Raw genomic sequence first — 18,442 nt, 5'->3', positions numbered from 1 at the left:
ATTGTGACTTTGTCTTAGCTGTCCTTCAGCAAGGACAGTCGTAGAGGATCAATCTACAACAGCAGGTAGAAGCAGCAAGTTTATGCATCGGTACAAGCGAGTGCCACATTGGGAGCTATTTCCCCACATAGCAGACGCTCAGTCCCTATTTTAATGTGCACGCTTATGTGCCTCAATAGGGGGCTACTGGCAGACAGGAGTCCAGCAGCTTCTCTTCAATGGCGGCGCTGGTGGATTATTTCAATTAGCCCAGACAAAAAAAAATGTTCACGCTGAGGTTATCACTGATAAGAACGGAAATTGAACACACTGTCGTCCTTGGAGGTTATTAGAGCTTTATTTCCCCCTGTTCACTAAAACAACATTTAGGCGGTATAATGATCAAGATGGTGGGGTGGAAAAGACATCTTGACATGGAAATAAATACATCATTAATAGAACGAAAATCATCATGTTTTGCCAGAATCCTTATTATTATTGTTTATATGCAGATGCATTAAAGGTCCACACATTCATGCTTGAAAATTTGAGTAGAATGGTTCCGTTCGCTACAAAATAGAAATATCAAGAATCCTGCCCTATACTACCTTCTCAGCCCACTCCACCAAAGCTAACCCCGCGAGGCCGCATCATTGGTACCCATAACTGGTATTCCCTACAGGGTCAATTATGTTCTTTAGGACACTAAGGGCCTCTATGTTGCTAAATAAATCCCTCGTTGATTGCAGGGAATTTATTATGGATGCGTCCGTGATGAGTGAATCTCCACAAAGTAGGATTCCATATTATGAAACTTAATATTTTATAGTTAGAGTCAAGCTGTTGATGACTTTCTAAAATATTTTTTTTACCATTATTAGAGCCCTCTGGACATGAAATAACACCCCTATAGTCAACTTTACAAACATATTACCCAATATATTAGATATAATCTGAGAAAAATAAAGCTGCACGGCAACTGACTCGTTAGCGTGCAGGCCACACAGCAAGGAGACCCGAGTTCGATTCCACCCTTCTTTGTGTGGAGTTTGCACGTTCTCCCCGTGCATGCGTTGGTTTTCTCCGGGTACTCCGGTTTCCTCCCACATTCCAAAAACATGCTAGTTTAATTGGCGACTCCAAATTGTCCATAGGTATGAATGTGAGTGTGAATGGTTGTTTGTCTATATGTGCCCTGTGATTGGCTGGCGACCAGTCCAGGGTGTACCCCGCCTCCAACCACTTGTGCCTGATGGTGGCGTCTTTAGGAATTGTAAACAAATGTGGCTTTGCTAGCAAGTGAACAGAAGCGCAGAGCGCTTATCTGGCTTACAGACACGTCCATATAAGGAAGTATGCTCTTCTGTGACATCACAAAGGGGCAGTTTAACCACGCCTTCTGAAATCGAGCGTTTTGAGCCAGAGAAAAACTCATTATCTGAAACTTTTGCATCGTTTTACACAAGAATACAAGATTCTAACTAGATTTATATGTCAGAAAAGTTTGCAGATTACTTTAAATGATGGTCCAAACATTGCTCCAAAGTTTCCCAAAATGCAACCTCAGGAATCTGACCAGGAATCTGGTCATTGGGCTATGGAGGACTTTGGTGGTGACAGTGGTGGAAGCTCACCTGCTCTAATATGGTGTTGATCCTGTCCACCTCACAGTCAATCACATAGCGCTTCTCCTGCCTCCTGTCCATCTCCTCGATGATGCGCTTGAACTCGGACGCATCCGTGGTGCTGCTCACAGAACGAGCGGTCACCTGCCAGTTGTTGGCCACCGCTGCCTCCATGATGGCTTGCAGTATGGAGAATCCTGAATAACAATGGACAGAGAGAGAAAGAAGGACATCGTCATGACCCGGTGGATTAGACACAAAAAAAAAAAGACGGGCACACCGTGAGGGTTCGCCAGCATCGAGTGGCTGCTAATTTATTCTAAAGAGGTTTTCTGCTTGGATCCAAAGGTCAAAGGGCATCTCATTACAATCTAAAATAGCAGTCAGAAGTCCCACTAGAATATTGTATGGAGCCTAAGCTTTGCGTGGCCATGTGTGCGTGTCTGTGAATCCACATTTGCATATTGAAAAGGCAATATAATAAAGTGAAAAGAATTGGAATTATATCTCCATATTATTAAAAGCTCAGAGGGTGATGTTATTGCGCCTGGCAATCAATTAAATTATGGCATTTAGCCCAGCGACATGTTAACGTTGACACATCCTGGTTAGTGTCTCCTTGGAAGATTGTTCCAGCTTATTGTAAAACAATGAAATATTTATTCAAGAGAGATGATGATTGTGAGAAAAATAGCCCTTCTAGTGGATTAATTGATATGAAATATTTCAATTTAAGACGACTCAGAAATGATATCGTCAATTCATCCACTCTGTAATATAGTGAAAGAAACATGATACATTCATTCATTAATTTTCTACTGCCTTGGGGCGAGAGGCGGGGTACACCCTGGACTGGTCGCCAGCCAATCACAGGGCACATATAGACAAACAACCATTCACACTCACATTCATACCTATGGACAATTTGGAGTCGCTAATTAACCTAGCATGTTTTTGGAATGTGGGAGGAAACCGGAGTACCCGTAGAAAACCCACGCATGCAAACTCCACACGGAGAAGATTGGAATCGAACTCGGGTCTCCTAGCTGTGTGACCTGCACGCTAACCTCTTGGTCGCCGTGCAGCCTTATTTTTCTCAGATTATATCTAATATATAGGGTAATATGTCTGTATAGTTGAGTATAGGGGTGTTATTTCATGTCTAGAGGGCTCTAATAATGGAAAAAAAATTTTAGAACGTTATCAACAGCTTTTTGTACCCGGAGAACCCGGAGAAAACCCACTCATGCACAGGGGAGAACATGCAAACTCCACACAGAGAAGGGTGGAATCGAACTCAGGTCTCCTTGCTGTGTGGCCTGCACGCTAACCACTTGGTTGCCGTGCAGCCTTATTTTTCTCAGATTATATCTAATATATTGGGTAATATGTTTGCAAAGTTGACTATAGGGGTGTTATTTCATGTCCAGAGGGCTCTAATAATGGTAAAAAAAATATTTTAGAAAGTCATCAACAGCTTTTCTAGACTGTAACTATAAAATATTAAGTTTCGTAATATGGAATCCTACTTCGTGGAGATTCACTCATCACGGACGCGTACGGAATCAATTCCCTGACATCAATGAGGGATTTATTTAGCAACATAAAGGCCCTTAGTGTCCTAAAGAACATAATAGACCCTGAAGGGAATACCAGCTATGGGTACCAGTGATGGGGTCTCGCTGGGTGAGGTTTGGTGGAGTGGCTGAGAAGGTCGTATAGGACAGGATTCTTGAGATTTCTATGTCTGGAGCGAACGGAACCATTCTACTCAAATTTTCAAGCATGAATGTGTGGACCTTTATTGCATGTGCCTATAAACAATAACAATAAGGATTCTGGCAAAACATGATGATTTTCTTTCTATTAATGAAACCGGAGTACTCGGAGAAAACCCACGCATGCACAGGGAGAACATGCAAACTTCACACAGAGATGACCGGGTGTGGAATTGAACCCTGGTCTCCTAGCTGTGAGGTCTGTGTGCTAACCACTTGTCCAGCGTGCATCCCCTAAACATGATACAATGAATGAAAAACAAGTCATGGACTATGTCATTCTATATGAAGTTGTTTTCTTTTCATTTTTTACCTTCCATCATCAGACTTACATAAAATAGTGAAAAAACAACAGCAACAGCATATTTGCCAGCAAATGCATACTGCTTATTAATGATGATTAATATTGTTGCATGTGATTAAGTAAATGGTCTGACTCTGTGGGAAGCAGTGGGCAAACTTAGCATTTGTCACTGTGAGCTATTTCTCTGCAAGGCCTTATCTCCATAAACAGGCAGCCAACAAACAAACACACAGCAAAGCAACTTTCATTTCTATGCTTTCTTTCCCCGTTCTTTACATTCCCCCTGAATTGCCAAATAACCTTTTCTTAGGAGGCAGTGCTTGTAAGTACTCTGAGACTGTTGCGCTGTTGTGTGCCTGCCCTTCTGATGTGCATCCTGCATTGCAGCAAATAGTCACATCCCCACCACCATGACCTTTTGGAGAGTACTGTATAGCTAAGATCGAACTCACGTTGTGTCATCTGTCCCAAAGAGCAAGGGTGCTCTTTCTGGAGACATCCGCCTGTCAGGACTCAAGGTTATCTGGTGAGTGTTTATCAGGTCGAATGTACATGAAGCACATTTGTTGATTTTGGCAGCACTTGCAGCCCTTTGGCAATGACTTGGTCACAGATGACCATGGCTTTGTTGTGGGTAGTGCCTCAAGGATTCGGGAGGATTTCCAGTACCATTTAATCACTCTTTTTGGAATTTTGCCTTTCATCCACAATACGTATATAAAACATGCTCCCACATTCCAAAAACTAGGTTAATTAGCGACTCCAAATTGTCCATAGGTATGAATGTGAGTGTGAATGGTTGTTTGTCTATATGTGCCCTGTGATTGGCTGGCGACCAATCCAGGGTGTACCCTGCCTCTCGCCTGAAGACAGCTGGGATAGGCTCCAGCATGCCCGCGACCCTCATGAGGATAAGCGGTACAGAAAATGGATGGATGGATGAACACACATTTCTGTTTTTTGTGTGTTCTAAAGATATAAAAACAGCTAAAAAAGAGGCAGATAAAAATGCAACATAATGGATACAGCATGGTTCTAAAACCATAAAACTTTATTAGAGGTGTTTTATTTGTGGGCTTTGTATGAGGAATACTGCATTAATTAGCTGTCTTCTTTTACCTGTTTTATTTGTTTATAATGCAAAGAAAAGATAAATATTATAGTGTTCATGTCTCACATAAGGATTGTGGTTAATGGGGTTAAAAAAAAAAAACTCTGCAGTCTGCTTGCTAAAATGTGTTAGTACGCGATTGTTGATGACTCTTCTGATAATATAAGGTTTTGGTTTTTTTTAAATAGAAAAAAATCTCAAAATTATAATTCGGGGTCTTAAGATTCATAGATGCAAATCAACAGGTGGCGCCAACACAACTTCATTCATTCATTCATTTTCTACTGCTTTTTCCTCACGAGGGTCGCAGGGGGGTGCTGGAGCCTATCCCAGCTGTCTTTGGGCAAAAGGCGGGGTACACCCTGGACTGGTCGCCAGCCAATCACAGGGCACATATAGACGCCAACACAACGTAAGTCAGAGTTTTTTTTTCTTCATCACCAGTTGCGGTTCTGGACATCTGGGGGCCCAAACTGGACCCAGAATTTGGCCTGGGGTCCTTGCCTAGTTAACAACTGACAATGTCAGCTAGGAAACATGATGTCGCCTTTGAGTCTGACATTGGGCTAAATGGATGTTCTGACATTTTGAACCGAATGCCTCTTGGAAAATAGCTTATAAACAAGTCTTATATTTAATTGTATTGTTCATATTGTACTAAGCAACTTTTGTCTTATGACTTTCTCCTCATTCCCATGAAACATGTTAAGTGGGAAGATGTATGGAGTCTGCAGGCAGGAAATCTTTGCATGTAAGATGGGCTGAAGTTTTCTGCCACAAAAGCCGAAATTTTGTCGAGAAAAGAAAGGCTGACAGTAAAGTGAAATTGTCTGACGCATCACCCTTTTTATACAAGCACAGCGGCAGCAGCAGCAGCACGCTCTCGTGCTCTATACTTCCACCCATCTGTGGTACCATCAGTTGCAAAGTGACGATTTGAATAACACGGATGCATTATTCATTTTCCCGAGGCAAAGGCTCAGAACCTCACCGACCTGGAGCCAGCTGGATAGCATGGCAGGTTTCCCAGCAATAAAAGCTCCTCACATTAAGAGATGTCATGCAGTTTAACTGGGTTAAAATGGTCTCTGGTGGGGTGGAACCCGTTGACTGGAGTGGCTGGTAAAGGTGACAAGACCAATGAATGACGGATGAATATATACAGTCATCTACTAAGTAAAATAAAGTATGCAGAACATTCATTCATTCATTTTATACCGCTTATCTTCACAAGGATCATGGGAGTGCTGGAGCCTATTCCAGCTTTCTTCGAACGAGAGGCGGGGTACACCCTGGACTGGTCGCCGGCCAATCACAGAGCACATATAGACAAACAACCATTCACACTCACATTCATACCTATGGGCAATTTGGAGTTGCCAATTAACCTAGCATGTTTTCATCTTGTTAGAATCTTGTATTCTTGTGTAAAACGATGCCAAAGTTTCAGATAATGAGTTTTGCTCTGGGTCAAAACGCTTGATTTCAAAAGGCGTGGTTAAACTGACCCTTTGTGATGTCACAGAGGAGCGAACTTCCTTATATGGGCGTGTCTGTAAGCAAGATAAGCGCTCTGCTCTTCTGTTCATTTGCTAGCAAAGCCACATTTGTTTACAATTCGCCACCAAGACGCCACCATCAGGCACAAGTGGTTGGAGGCGGGGTACACCCTGGACTGGTCGCCAGCCAATCACAGGGCACATATAGACAAACAACCATTCACACTCACATTGATACCTATGGACAATTTGGAGTCGCTAATTAACCTAGCATGTTTTTGGAATGTGGGAGGAAACCGGAGTACCCGGAGAAAACCCACGCATGCACAGGGAGAACATGCAAACTCCACACGGAGAAGAGTGGAATCGAACTTGGGTCTCCTAGCTGCTTGACCTGCACGCTAACCTCTTGGTCGCCGTGCAGCCTTATTTTTCTCAGATTATATCGAATATATTGGGTAATATGTCTGTATAGTTGACTATAGGGGTGTTATTTCATGCCTAGAGGGCTCTAATAATGGTAAAAAAAAATTTGAACGTCATCAACAGCTTTTTGGAATGTACCCGGAGAAAACCCACGCATGCACAGGGAGAACATGCAAACTCCACACGGAGAAGAGTGGAATCAAACTTGGGTCTCCTAGCTGCTTGACCTGCACGCTAACCTCTTGGTCGCCGTGCAGCCTTATTTTTTCTCAGATTATATCTAATATATTGGGTAATATGTCTGTATAGTTGACTATAGGGGTGTTATTTCATGCCTAGAGGGCTCTAATAAGAGATGCATGCAGAACATTTCATACTAATTACTGAATTTCAAAATGTGATAAATCTCTTTTGGCTATTGAAGTAAAATATGCAAACTACTATGAGCAATAAAGCCTTTTCAATCAGATTAGAGTCACGCAAACCTTTTATTTTGAAATTGCCGATTTGCTCCTCTCCATACCTGCCTCTGGCAAACCCAGAACTTTGTGGGAACAATTGGATTCATTGAAGATTCTAGGAAGATCCCATGCCTGCCTGCTTTTACATTTGTATGGAAATTACAAGATGGCATCTGGTTAGGGGTAAATAGTCTGTCAAGAAATTGATTACTTTTGGTACTGTTTCTTTTCAAGTCAGCAATAAAGTTTGGGTCTCCTTCTTGAGGCTTCTTACATTTGAAATGAAGGAAGTAAAAAGCTTATGAATGTAACCTCATCTGACCACAGCAGACTGACAGCTTTTTCTTCTTATCTCAGTAAAATAGGCAAAGCATATAACAAGTGCAACAACTGCTGCATATGAATATAAATGTGGTTTTGTAAAAAATGCTTTACTGGAATCAAGAGTTCATAATTCCTTTGTGTGACATTGACCGTTTTCATATATTACGTTTTTTTTTTTTTTCAAAACATGTTGAAATGCAATTAATATGCAGTGTTGTAGTCAATAGGCAGTAGTAATGTTACTCATGTCACCATGAGTGGTTGCTTACATCAGGGGTACACAACCCCCAAAACACATCCGGTACTGGTCAGTGGACAGGGTTGAACCGGAAGGCGGAAAACTTTCAGGTGAAATGATAAAAAAAATATATTGGTAAAGTTTCAAAACAAACAAAAGTACCACCACCCCACAAAAAAAAACTGGTCAAGGTTTGTTTGTTTTGTTGTGCTACCAGAGTACTTCAGACCTGCTCTACCATTGGTCAAGTTTTTCCGTCTTTGTGAATTTCAAAGACATTTCAATATTTCACAATCTATAATCTATTTCTAAGAATTATAGCTAATTCTTATCGAGGAGGCTGTTGTCAACGCAGCTGTATCGAGCTGAATGGATAACACAGTGAAATACATTCATTCATTCATTTTCTACCGCTTTTCCTCACGAGGGTCGCGGGGGTGCTGGAGCCTATCCCAGCTGTCTTCGGGCGTGAGGCGGGGTACACCCTGGACTGGTCGCCAGCCAATCACAGGGCACATATAGACAAACAACCATTCACACTCACATTCATACCTATGGATAATTTGGAGTCACCAATTAACCTAGCGTGTTTTTTTGGAATGTGGGAGGAAACCGGAGTACCCGGAGAAAACCCACGCATGCACGGGGAGAACATGCAAACTCCACACAGAGATGGCCGAGGGTGGAATTGAACCCTGGTCTCCTAGCTGTGAGGTCTGCGCGCTAACCACTCGACCGCCGTGCCGCCTCACAATAGATAAATAAAAAATATAAAAATATAAAAATATAAAAATATAAAAATATAAAAATATAAAAATATAAATATATAAATATATAAATATATAAATATATAAATATATAAATATATAAATATATAAATATATAAATATATAAATATATAAATATATAAATTTAAATATATAAAAATATATAAAAAATATAAATAATAAAGATCATAAAAAGCTCCCTGACCAATATTGGTCACAATATTGGTCTTAACCGTTCAACTGTCATGACCATCATTAAGGATGTAGATCATTGTATCCTTGAACATGTTAAAGGATCTGCTACTATAAAAGCAACATTAATAAAAAAGTTATTATTGAGATGGAAGAGCAGAATCCCAGTGAGCTTTATGTTGATTCAAGATAAAGCTCAAGGATTGATTATTTTATTTTATTTTTATTTTAGTTATTTATTATTTAGTTTTAGTTAATCTCCTGGATAAAGATGAGGTATTATTTGTTTTGTATCTTTTTATTGCTGTACATGTGCATGTACATGTACGGTCCTCCATGTGTTCTGTGTTCACTGTGAGAGACTTTGGTATTTATTTTTGATGTAATTTAGGTTTAGGACCCAAACCACTCAACAAAACCAATACATCACAGTCTAAAAGTCAGTCATTGGTAACCCAAGGACCACCTGTAGTTGCATAACTGCGGGAGCGACCACAGTTTTTCCTCCCACACAGCACAGTTGTTTCCTGTGTCTGACTGCACAAACTTGTCATCAAAGTTGACCCGCGAAGAAGCGTGGGCAGTCTATGTGCGCGTCTAATCTGAATACATTGCTGAATGTGTGAAGGGGTATATTTGGATCTACACCTGGGAGTGCAATGTTTTTTTTCAAATCCTGAACACTTGAACTGCAATGATTGGTGAAAAGTCAATCATTTCCATTTCTAACCCAAAATCTGAACAATGCAATCTGCAGTCAAATCACTTCCTGAGCTTTATGATGCTCTTTGTGCTTATAAACGGGAATGTTGTGACTGCAGTCCTCTTCTTTCCCTGTGAGTCGGATATTAAAAGGATGAGTTTTGAAGCGTCACCCATAGCGGCTCAACTGTAATTTAATTGAGCTGAATCTAATCTCATTGGCCGCTTCTTCTGGTTGCCTGCTCTCATTAGGTGTCGATGCAGTTTGTCGCAAGCCCCCCATTTCCTGAATGCTCACCTTCACGACCCTCTTGCATATTGCAGAGCTGACCCAGGCTAAGTAGGCAAATTACAGAAAGCATATTGCAAATTTCTCCAGGCGTACACTTCGGAATTAGCCACAGCACACTGTCGACTTCACTGGGAATACTGTGTCAACTGTATCAACGCAAAGATTAACCTAATCCATTGAAATCCCAAAGCTAATCTATTAATCTTACCAAATAAAAGAAGCAATATGTAAACATAAGTGCATATTACCAGCTTGGAGTAACAAGATTCCTGACACTGTAAAGCACATATGGTCATGGCGCCAACTGTAAATGTGGCTGTTCTCTCCTTTTTCCTTGCCAATCCTTAGGAAAATGAAGGTCTGTGAAAGGGTGACACAGCCCACTGAGCACTGTCGAAGGCCTCACAGGGTATCAGCAACAACCGAATGGAAAGTACCAAGATAATGACTTTGGCCCATAACTGCATGCCTGGCTTGACATCAGGTTTAAGAAGTCACATCAGCAGTGAAAGAAGAATATATTTTACAGGTGCGACACTGGAACGTTTCTACAACTGGATACATTTATATGTGTGGAAACATAAATCATTCCTGCTGCAGCACATCCCCCCAAAAACATTTATACGTATTTGTACTCATATTTTTAAATTATATTTGCAAAAGCTATATTGTGACATTAAAAGTACCAACAACGGTTTTCAAGTGACCTCAAAATCTCTACTAATGTCACCTTTTGTATGAAATTATATTACATTATCTAACATCCTCTACTGGTAGCAGGAGTAAATACAATAACAGAAACACAAAAAACACACATCAATAGATTGCTATAATACACCACAAGGAAGCAAAACACAATGTGTGGTCATACAGTTCAAAAAGAAAAAAAGTAAAATTGCATATACGTATATACACTGGTATAGTTCGGATGATTTTCCAGGTTTTCCTTTATAAATCCCTGGTTGTTTGGATCAGCAATTTCAATTAAATATATCATATAGCAGACAAACATACTGATATTTGAGAAGTGAAATGAAGTTTATAGAATTGACAGAAAGTGTGCAATAATTATTTAAACAAAAGTAAGCAGGTGCATAAATTTGGGCTTCCTTCTTGTTTTATTGATTTGATTTCCCTTAACACTAATTATTGGAATGCAAAATTAGCTTACATTATTGACTCTTTATATATATACAACACCCTTTACTGGTAGCAGGAGTAAATACAATAACAGACACACATCAATAGATTGCTATAATACACCACAAGGAAGCAAAACACAATGTGTGCTCATACGGTTCAAAAAGAAAAAAAAGTAAAATTGCATATACGTATATACAGTGGTATAGTTTCCAGATTTTCCTTTAAAATCCTAATTATTAATTATTAATTATTGGAATGCAAAATTAGTTTGGTAAGCTCACTGACCCTTGACCTATATACACAAGTGAAGCCAATCACAAGAAAGGGTATTTAAGGTGGCATATTCTCTGAAGAATCGCAAAACGGTAGCCGCAAACAACTGTCAAATGACCTGAATGCAACAATTGTTCAACATCATGGTCTAGGGGAAGGATACAAAGAGTTATCTCAGAGATGTCAGCGGTCAGGTTCCACTCTGAGGAACATAGTAAGGAAATTGAAGACCACAGGCACAGTTCTAGTTAAGGATTTTCTTGGTAGACTAAAATAAAAATAATAACATCCAACAATCATTGAGCTTTCTCCTGAATCAACATAAAGCTCACTGGAATTCTGGTCTTCCATGTCAATAATAAGTTAGTTGTTTATTATTAATGTCGCTTTCATAGTAGCATGTCCTTTAACATGCTCAAGGACCAAAAAATCTTAAATTGAGAGCCGATGGATGGTGAGAACTCGTACAACATGGTCTTGGTGCAGATGGCGTCACTGTGCATCGATCAACGATTCAGTGCACTGGGTAACCAAACTCACGATGCGAAAGAAAGGGTGATCGAACAGTATTTATCAAACTCAGTCAGGCTTGCTACAATACACATTTTCGGACATAGGTCGCTAATATAGTTATTGCATGGTCATACAATTTCACACTTGGACTGATGTTCCAAAGACCCAAATATGTGAATACCAGCGATTCAAATGTCTCTTTTACATAATCTGTCGTCTTTAAGGCCACACTCAATATACAAACTCTCAAATATCCCATTGTATTTTTCTCTGCATCATCGAGAAAACACTAAAAACAGTAAAATCTTCATATTCCCAACAATGGACCGTTTCTGATAACTGTCTTTTGAGCGAGCCAATGTAAATACTGAACACCATTTGGAGCTCGGTGACTGCTTGCCTCTGGGCTAAATACGCTCTGAGAATTCAGTGAATTCCTGCTATGTTTGCACAGTGGAAAATACAATCTTTGTCTATTAAATCCTTTATTTTGTCACTCATTAGTCATTTGGCATTTGCTAATAGCAATATAATTTAAATATAAGATCATGTTTTACAGTTTAAGACCCCTCACTTGTGTACAAAGCTGCAGGAATCAAAGTGGCACGTTTATAAATGAGAATGAGTGGCTGTTAATGAGAGGAATAGGATCAAGTAATGATTCAAAAGGGAGGACATGTCAAGATCATTCAAAAGGAAGGACAAATCAAGTGCAAAACAGGTTTGCTGTCGTGTTAAAATCAGTAAAAGAAGAAAGGTTCACAATTTGAGCTTCTCCGGTCGTCCCTGCCAACAGGAGAAAGGAGCTTAAGTCATTCGGAGGAGATGGAGCGTTCACCGTGAAGTGAAAGCGTAAAAGTAGCCGAAAAAGTGTCAAGCCAAGACTTTCATGTGGTGTTTACAGTCGGTCTCTAACCAAAACAATTTGTCTGCCAAGTGGTGTGCTAATCAAAAAGACAGCACATGTCAAATCAAACAGAAGCAGCATGTTGCCAGTTTCTTTGGAAGTACGTACATGAGGTGGGGAGGGGAAAATCCACCCACCATCATCTCCCTCTGCAAGTCTTTGTTTGCCTCTTTCTCACTTGCTTGCACTACATAGCAGCACATATGCATAAATGATTTGGGTGTGTATATCATGTATGTGTGTGGAATTGATAGAAAGTGGGCTGGTTTGAGCACTCAGCTGAGGTACAAATGACTAAAGCAGGGGTCTCAAACATGCGGCCCGCGGGCCAAATGTGGCACGCAGGACACTAGTTTGAGGCCCCCACTTTGATATGAAAGTATAATGTTGATATGGTTTGATATGGATGCTGTATGGTATCATGTACCCGGAAACAATTATTACGTTTGATTAATGTTCATGTTAAAGGTTAAATAACTGTTAATAGTTATCCTCCCTATCCGTGTGGAAGTGGTAAGTTTTTGGCTATTTAAGTTTAAAGGAAATAACTTGAAGGCTACTGTTTAGGTCGCTAGCTCTCTAGTTTGCGAGTTAGCATGTGTCTCAAGACACTGCAGTTGCGCAATATGTTGTAAATAAGAGTATAAATGTGACTATAGTCGTGTTTTGTCATGTCTACAGGGCTCTAATAATGCTTTGTTCATTTTAATCTGAAAAAAAATGTGACTACCCACCAACTATATGTGGTTTATTAAGTTTTTATTATTTGCCGTTTTATTATTATTATTATATTTATTTATTACTGATTGATTTGTTTATTTATTTTTCATCTTATTTTGTGCAGAAAAATAAAAATTAAGATATTTGAGAACAGCGGAATGTTTTATCAGAGCTTTTATTGTAGAAAATCGGAACCAAAGCACTGAAAAAGTTTGTATATTTTTCTGTTTTTAATAAATGAGTTTTTTTTTTTTTTTGGAAAACCTGATGCGGCCCAGCCTTGCCCAGACCCTAGCTCCAGTGGCCCCCAGGTAAATTGAGTTTGAGACCCCTGGACTAAAGGACATCTACAGTACATTTAGTGTCTTGTTTCCCCCACCCTAGAATAAAATGTAAATTTTACTGGAATGAAGAAGAAGCTCCCAGCAGTGATTTCATGGCTGCTGAAGCTAGCGAGTAGGTGGCGGAATGGCTTTATACCAGCTTCGCCTCCAAAACTGGAAAAGCACGGTGCTTTATTGTGTGATCACAGTGACATATCTCCTGTGTTTAATGTTACTAGATGTATTATTTTCAAGAGGGTAACACCGGGGTACTTCCTGTAGGTTGAACTCTCTGTCTACCGGGATGTCACTTCATCTGTGATACCAGTTTATGTGTGCAAAATAGAGAAACGCCAGTGATCCGTACCCTCATTGATATTTCTTTCATATTATTTTTCATGTGCATTTTATGAGCTCTCTTGACGTGCCCTTTCTTGTCAGCGTGTCCGAGGCGATTTTTATTCTCCAAATGCATGCATAATTTCATTGTTATGACGCCGGCGTGAAGGAGAGCGCCATTGAAGCACAGGAGTCATGTGTTTGTGCAACGTCTCAACTGGCATCAGCTGATGTGCCATTATGCTGCGTGGGATGAGACTGCAAAGGCAGGGAAAATGCATGGCTGCAAATACATACAGTATTACTGCAATTACAGAGCTGAATATAACTTCAAATATGCACGTTGAATGTAGTTTGAAAGATTAAAGCTATTTCAAGATTGCAAATTTTCTCCAAAGGGTAGCTGGGCTCTCCCTGAGAGAAAATGTGGGAATTCTGCCAAATCCTCCTGGACAAGCTAGTCCAGGTAGTCATGTTTCTGCCCCCGTAAGCTCATATCGGATAAGCGGGAAGAAGATGGATAGATAAAAGAAATATCTTCATCTGCTGTAGATCGTAAAGCAAAATTTGTCCCCCCAGATTCAGGTCATAGGTCATCATCTTGGTCAGTGAAGCATCCATGTGTGGGTGACCCCAGGGACATTGTGAGTGATATGTCTTGGACAATGACACAACAGAATAGACTGGAATGGAGGAAGCAGGATTCAAACCGGGTATACACTGGTTAGTGGATGACTACTATAACCTTCTGAGCCAAAACAAAAAGTATAAAGTAGTAAATAAATAAGTAAATAGTATATACAAACATGAGGTCAGTAATACTTGCAGTCATTCATTCATTTTCTATACTGTTTGTTTTCATTAAGATGACGGGTGAGTTGGAGCCTACCCCAGCTGATGTTCATACCTATAGAGAATTTAAACTCCACACAGAACTCAAACTTTCGACCTCCTGCCTGTGAAGACAATACACTCACCACCGTGCAGCGCTATATATTTTTTCTTTAATTCATTTTTTAAATGAATGAATGATTTGGGGCTGCACAGTTGACGAGTGTTTGGCCACACAGACCCGGGTTCGATTCCCCATTTGGACTTCTCTGTGTGGAGTTTGCATGTTCTCTCCGTGCATTTGTGGGTTTTCTCCGGGTATTCCGGTTTCCTCCCACATTCCAAAAACATACTAGGTTAATTAGCGACTCCAAATTGTCCATAGGTATGAATGTGAGTGTGAATGGTTGTTTGTCTATATGTGCCCTGTGATTGGCTGGTGACCAGTCCAGGGTGTACCCCGCCTCTCGCCTGAAGACAGCTGGGATAGGCTCCAGCACCTCCACGACCCTCGTGAGGACAAAGCGGTAGAAAATGAATTAATGATTTGGGGCTGCATAGTTGACAAGTGTTTGGCCACACAGACCCAGGTTCGATTCTGCACTTTGACTTCTCTGTGTGGAGTTTGCAATGGTTTCCCCGTGCATGCAATTTTTTTTTACCAATTTTAGAGCCCTCTAGACATGAAATAACACCCCTATAGTCAACTATACAGACATCCAATATATTAGATATAATCTGAGAAAAATAAGGCTGCACGGCGACCAAGAGGTTAGTGTGCAGGTCACACAGCTAGGAGACCCGAGTTCGATTCCACTCTTCTCTGTGTGGAGTTTGCATGTTCTCTCCGTGCATTTGTGGGTATTCCGGTTTCCTCCCACATTCCAAAAACATGCTAGGTTAATTAGCGACTCCAAATTGTCCATAGGTATGAATGTGAGTGTGAATGGTTGTTTGTCTATATGTGCCCTGTGATTGGCTGGCGACCAGTCTAAGGTGTACCCCGCCTCTCGCCCGAAGACAGCCGGGATAGGCTCCAGCACCCGCGACCCTCATGAGGAAAAAGCGGTAGAAAATGAATGAATGAATGAATGATTTGGGGCTGCACAGTTGACGAGTGTTTGGCCACACAGACCCGGGTTCGATTCCCCACTTTGATTTCTCTGTTTGGAGTTTGCATGTTCTCTGTTGTTTGTCTATATGTGCCCTGTGATTGGCTGGCGACCAGTCTAAGGTGTACCCCGCCTCTCGACCGAAGACAGCTGGGATAGGCTCCAGCATGCACGAGACCCTTGTGAGGATAAGCGGTAGAAAATGAATGAATGAATAAATGTGAGTGTGAATGGTTGTTTGTCTATATGTGCCCTGTGATTGGCTGGCGACCAGTTCAGGGTGTACCTTGCATGCTTGTGATTCTCGTGAGGATAAGCAGTAGAAAATGAATGAATGAATGAAGTCCAACAAGTTGCTACAGATCTTGAATTGGACCTCACCAGATGTACCTAATGGAGCGTCCTGCCTTATGAACATTATGTAAAACCTACTGGTGACAAGATGAAACTAGAGAGATGAAACCAAACATGTTCTCATCTCGGTAGACTGAGGCAAAAGATCCAACTGTTTCATGTATGTCGTTGTGGGTTTAATCAATAGAATGCGGAGACAGCTTTGCTCATGTGCTCGTCTTGTTTACAGCAGTACGAGCGATTGCAAAACAGTGCGATCAAATTATAGCGCAGGCTTGATGTGGTGGGCCATCAAAGACATCCAGGAGAGCGCAGGGAGCCATTTATCGCTTGACTGTTTAAGCAACAACGGCAACAGTCTCTGGATGGCCAATTAGAGGTATTGTTGAAGATGAAGGTGTAACGTTGGTGTTTGTTACAGTCTCTGTCTCTCGTGCTCCCTCAGTCTGATTGCTCTCTTTTCTATCGTTCTATCTAGCTTGGCAGCAAATAGAAGAGATGAGGCTAACTACGTGCGGTCATCCAATCCTCTCATTCACAAGCCTCTTGGCCTTGTTGGCACATCTCTCCGCCAACTGAGCCAAGGCGGATTTATCTTGTCTGCCTGTTTAACAGCTGATCAACAGCATGCACTGATACCACAAAGGTGGTCAAGACAGAGTTGACATCCATAATTATTATGAAATGTTCTGCATACATCTCTGTGTTGAGTTTGCATGTTCTCCCCGTGCATGCATGGGTTTTCTCCGGGTACATTCCAAAAAGCTGTTGATAACGTTCAATTTTTTTTTTTTTACCATTATTAGAGCCCTCTAGACATGAAATAACACCCCTATAGTCAAGTATACAGACATCTTACCCAATATATTAGATATAATCTGAGAAAAATAAGGCTGCACGGCGACCAAGAGGTTAGTGTGCAGGTCACACAGCTAAGAGACCCGAGTTCGATTCCACTCTTCTCCGTGTGGAGTTTTGCATGTTCTCCCCATGCATGCGTGGGTTTTCTCCGGGTACTCCGGTTTCCTCCCACCAGTCCAGGGTGTTCCCTGCCTCTCGCCCAAAGACAGCTGGGATAGGCTCCAGCACCCCCGCGACCCTTGTGAGGATAAGCGGTAGAAAATGAATGAATGATAATATAATATAATATAATATAATATTATATTATATTTGAATGTGAGTGTGAATGGTTGTTTGTCTATATGTGCCCTGTGATTGGCTGGCCACCGGTCCAGGGTGTTCCCCGCCTCTTGCCCAAAGACAGCTGGGATAGGCTCCAGCACCCCCGCGACCCTTGTGAGGATAAGCGGTAGAAAATGAATGAATGATAATAAAATAAAATAAAATAAAATAAAATAAAATAAAATAAAATAAAATAAAATAAAATAAAATAAAATAAAATAAAATAAAATAAAATAAAATAAAATAAAATAAAATAAAATAAAATAAAATAAAATAAAATATCATATCATATAACAACCCTAACATAACATAATTTTAATATATAATATAATATATATATAATATGTGTGTATAATATATATAATATATAATTTTATATTTTAAATATTTTTAAATAATTTTATATATAATATAAAATATAATATTTCCGGTATTGATCTATTCCATGTGTTTGGTAATATCCATTCATTTTATATATCGCTTATCTTCACGAGGGTCATGGGCATGCTGGAGCCTATCCCAGCTGTCTTCGGGCGAGAGGCGGGGTACACCCTGGACTGGTCGCCAGCCAATCACAGGGCACATATAGACAAACAACCATTCACACTCACATTCATACCTATGGACAATTTAGACATCATAGACATCAAATATCCAAACAATTCCTTCCCCAGGTTTATAGCGAGGTTTTATTTAGAGGCGGATAGTGAAGAAAACTCAGTGTTAAGGTAGTCTGTCCCAACGGCAACCTGACTAACAACAGCAAGGGCGTCTGCGGACCACACATCGTCCATCAGAAATAGCAATTAGTAATAAACTTTTCCTACTGTGTTCCTCAAATACTGCAGTAATAATGCAGTAACATGTTATGATCAATACCGATGTTTATTGTTCCAAATAGGTTTGCTTGAATGGACTGAGCTGTAGTGTGAGGGTCAATGCTGGGGGAATATTGACAAAGGGAATGAAAGAAGTGCCCTGGAGATATTCCGGCACTGAATTCTCAAATGCAGCTTCCACCTGGCGGATTTCTCTTCAAAGAACATT

At 40.5% G+C, this 18,442-nt stretch overlaps 1 protein-coding gene across 6 annotated transcripts in view; it reads right to left on the bottom strand.

The window, feature by feature from the left end:
• Positions 1-18,442, bottom strand: part of LOC131110555 (glutamate receptor 3-like) — a 117,606-nt gene that overhangs the window by 52,931 nt on the left and 46,233 nt on the right. For all 6 annotated transcript variants that reach the window (XR_013625247.1, XM_078788068.1, XM_078788070.1 and 3 more), the window contains exon 4: positions 1,614-1,801. Coding sequence is in view for 5 of the 6 variants with exons in the window: in XM_078788068.1 (XP_078644194.1) it covers positions 1,614-1,801 (188 nt within the window). In the remaining variant the exon portion in view is untranslated. The remainder of the gene's footprint in view (positions 1-1,613; positions 1,802-18,442) is intronic.

The sequence above is a fragment of the Doryrhamphus excisus genome, linkage group LG22, assembly GCF_037039965.1.
Source record: "Doryrhamphus excisus strain RoL-2023G ecotype Guam linkage group LG22, RoL_Dexc_Guam_v1.1, whole genome shotgun sequence".
Classification (NCBI taxonomy): Eukaryota; Metazoa; Chordata; class Actinopteri; order Syngnathiformes; family Syngnathidae; genus Doryrhamphus; species Doryrhamphus excisus.
The sequence above is the reverse complement of the archived record's forward strand: the minus strand, read 5'-3'. Positions and strand labels throughout refer to the sequence as shown.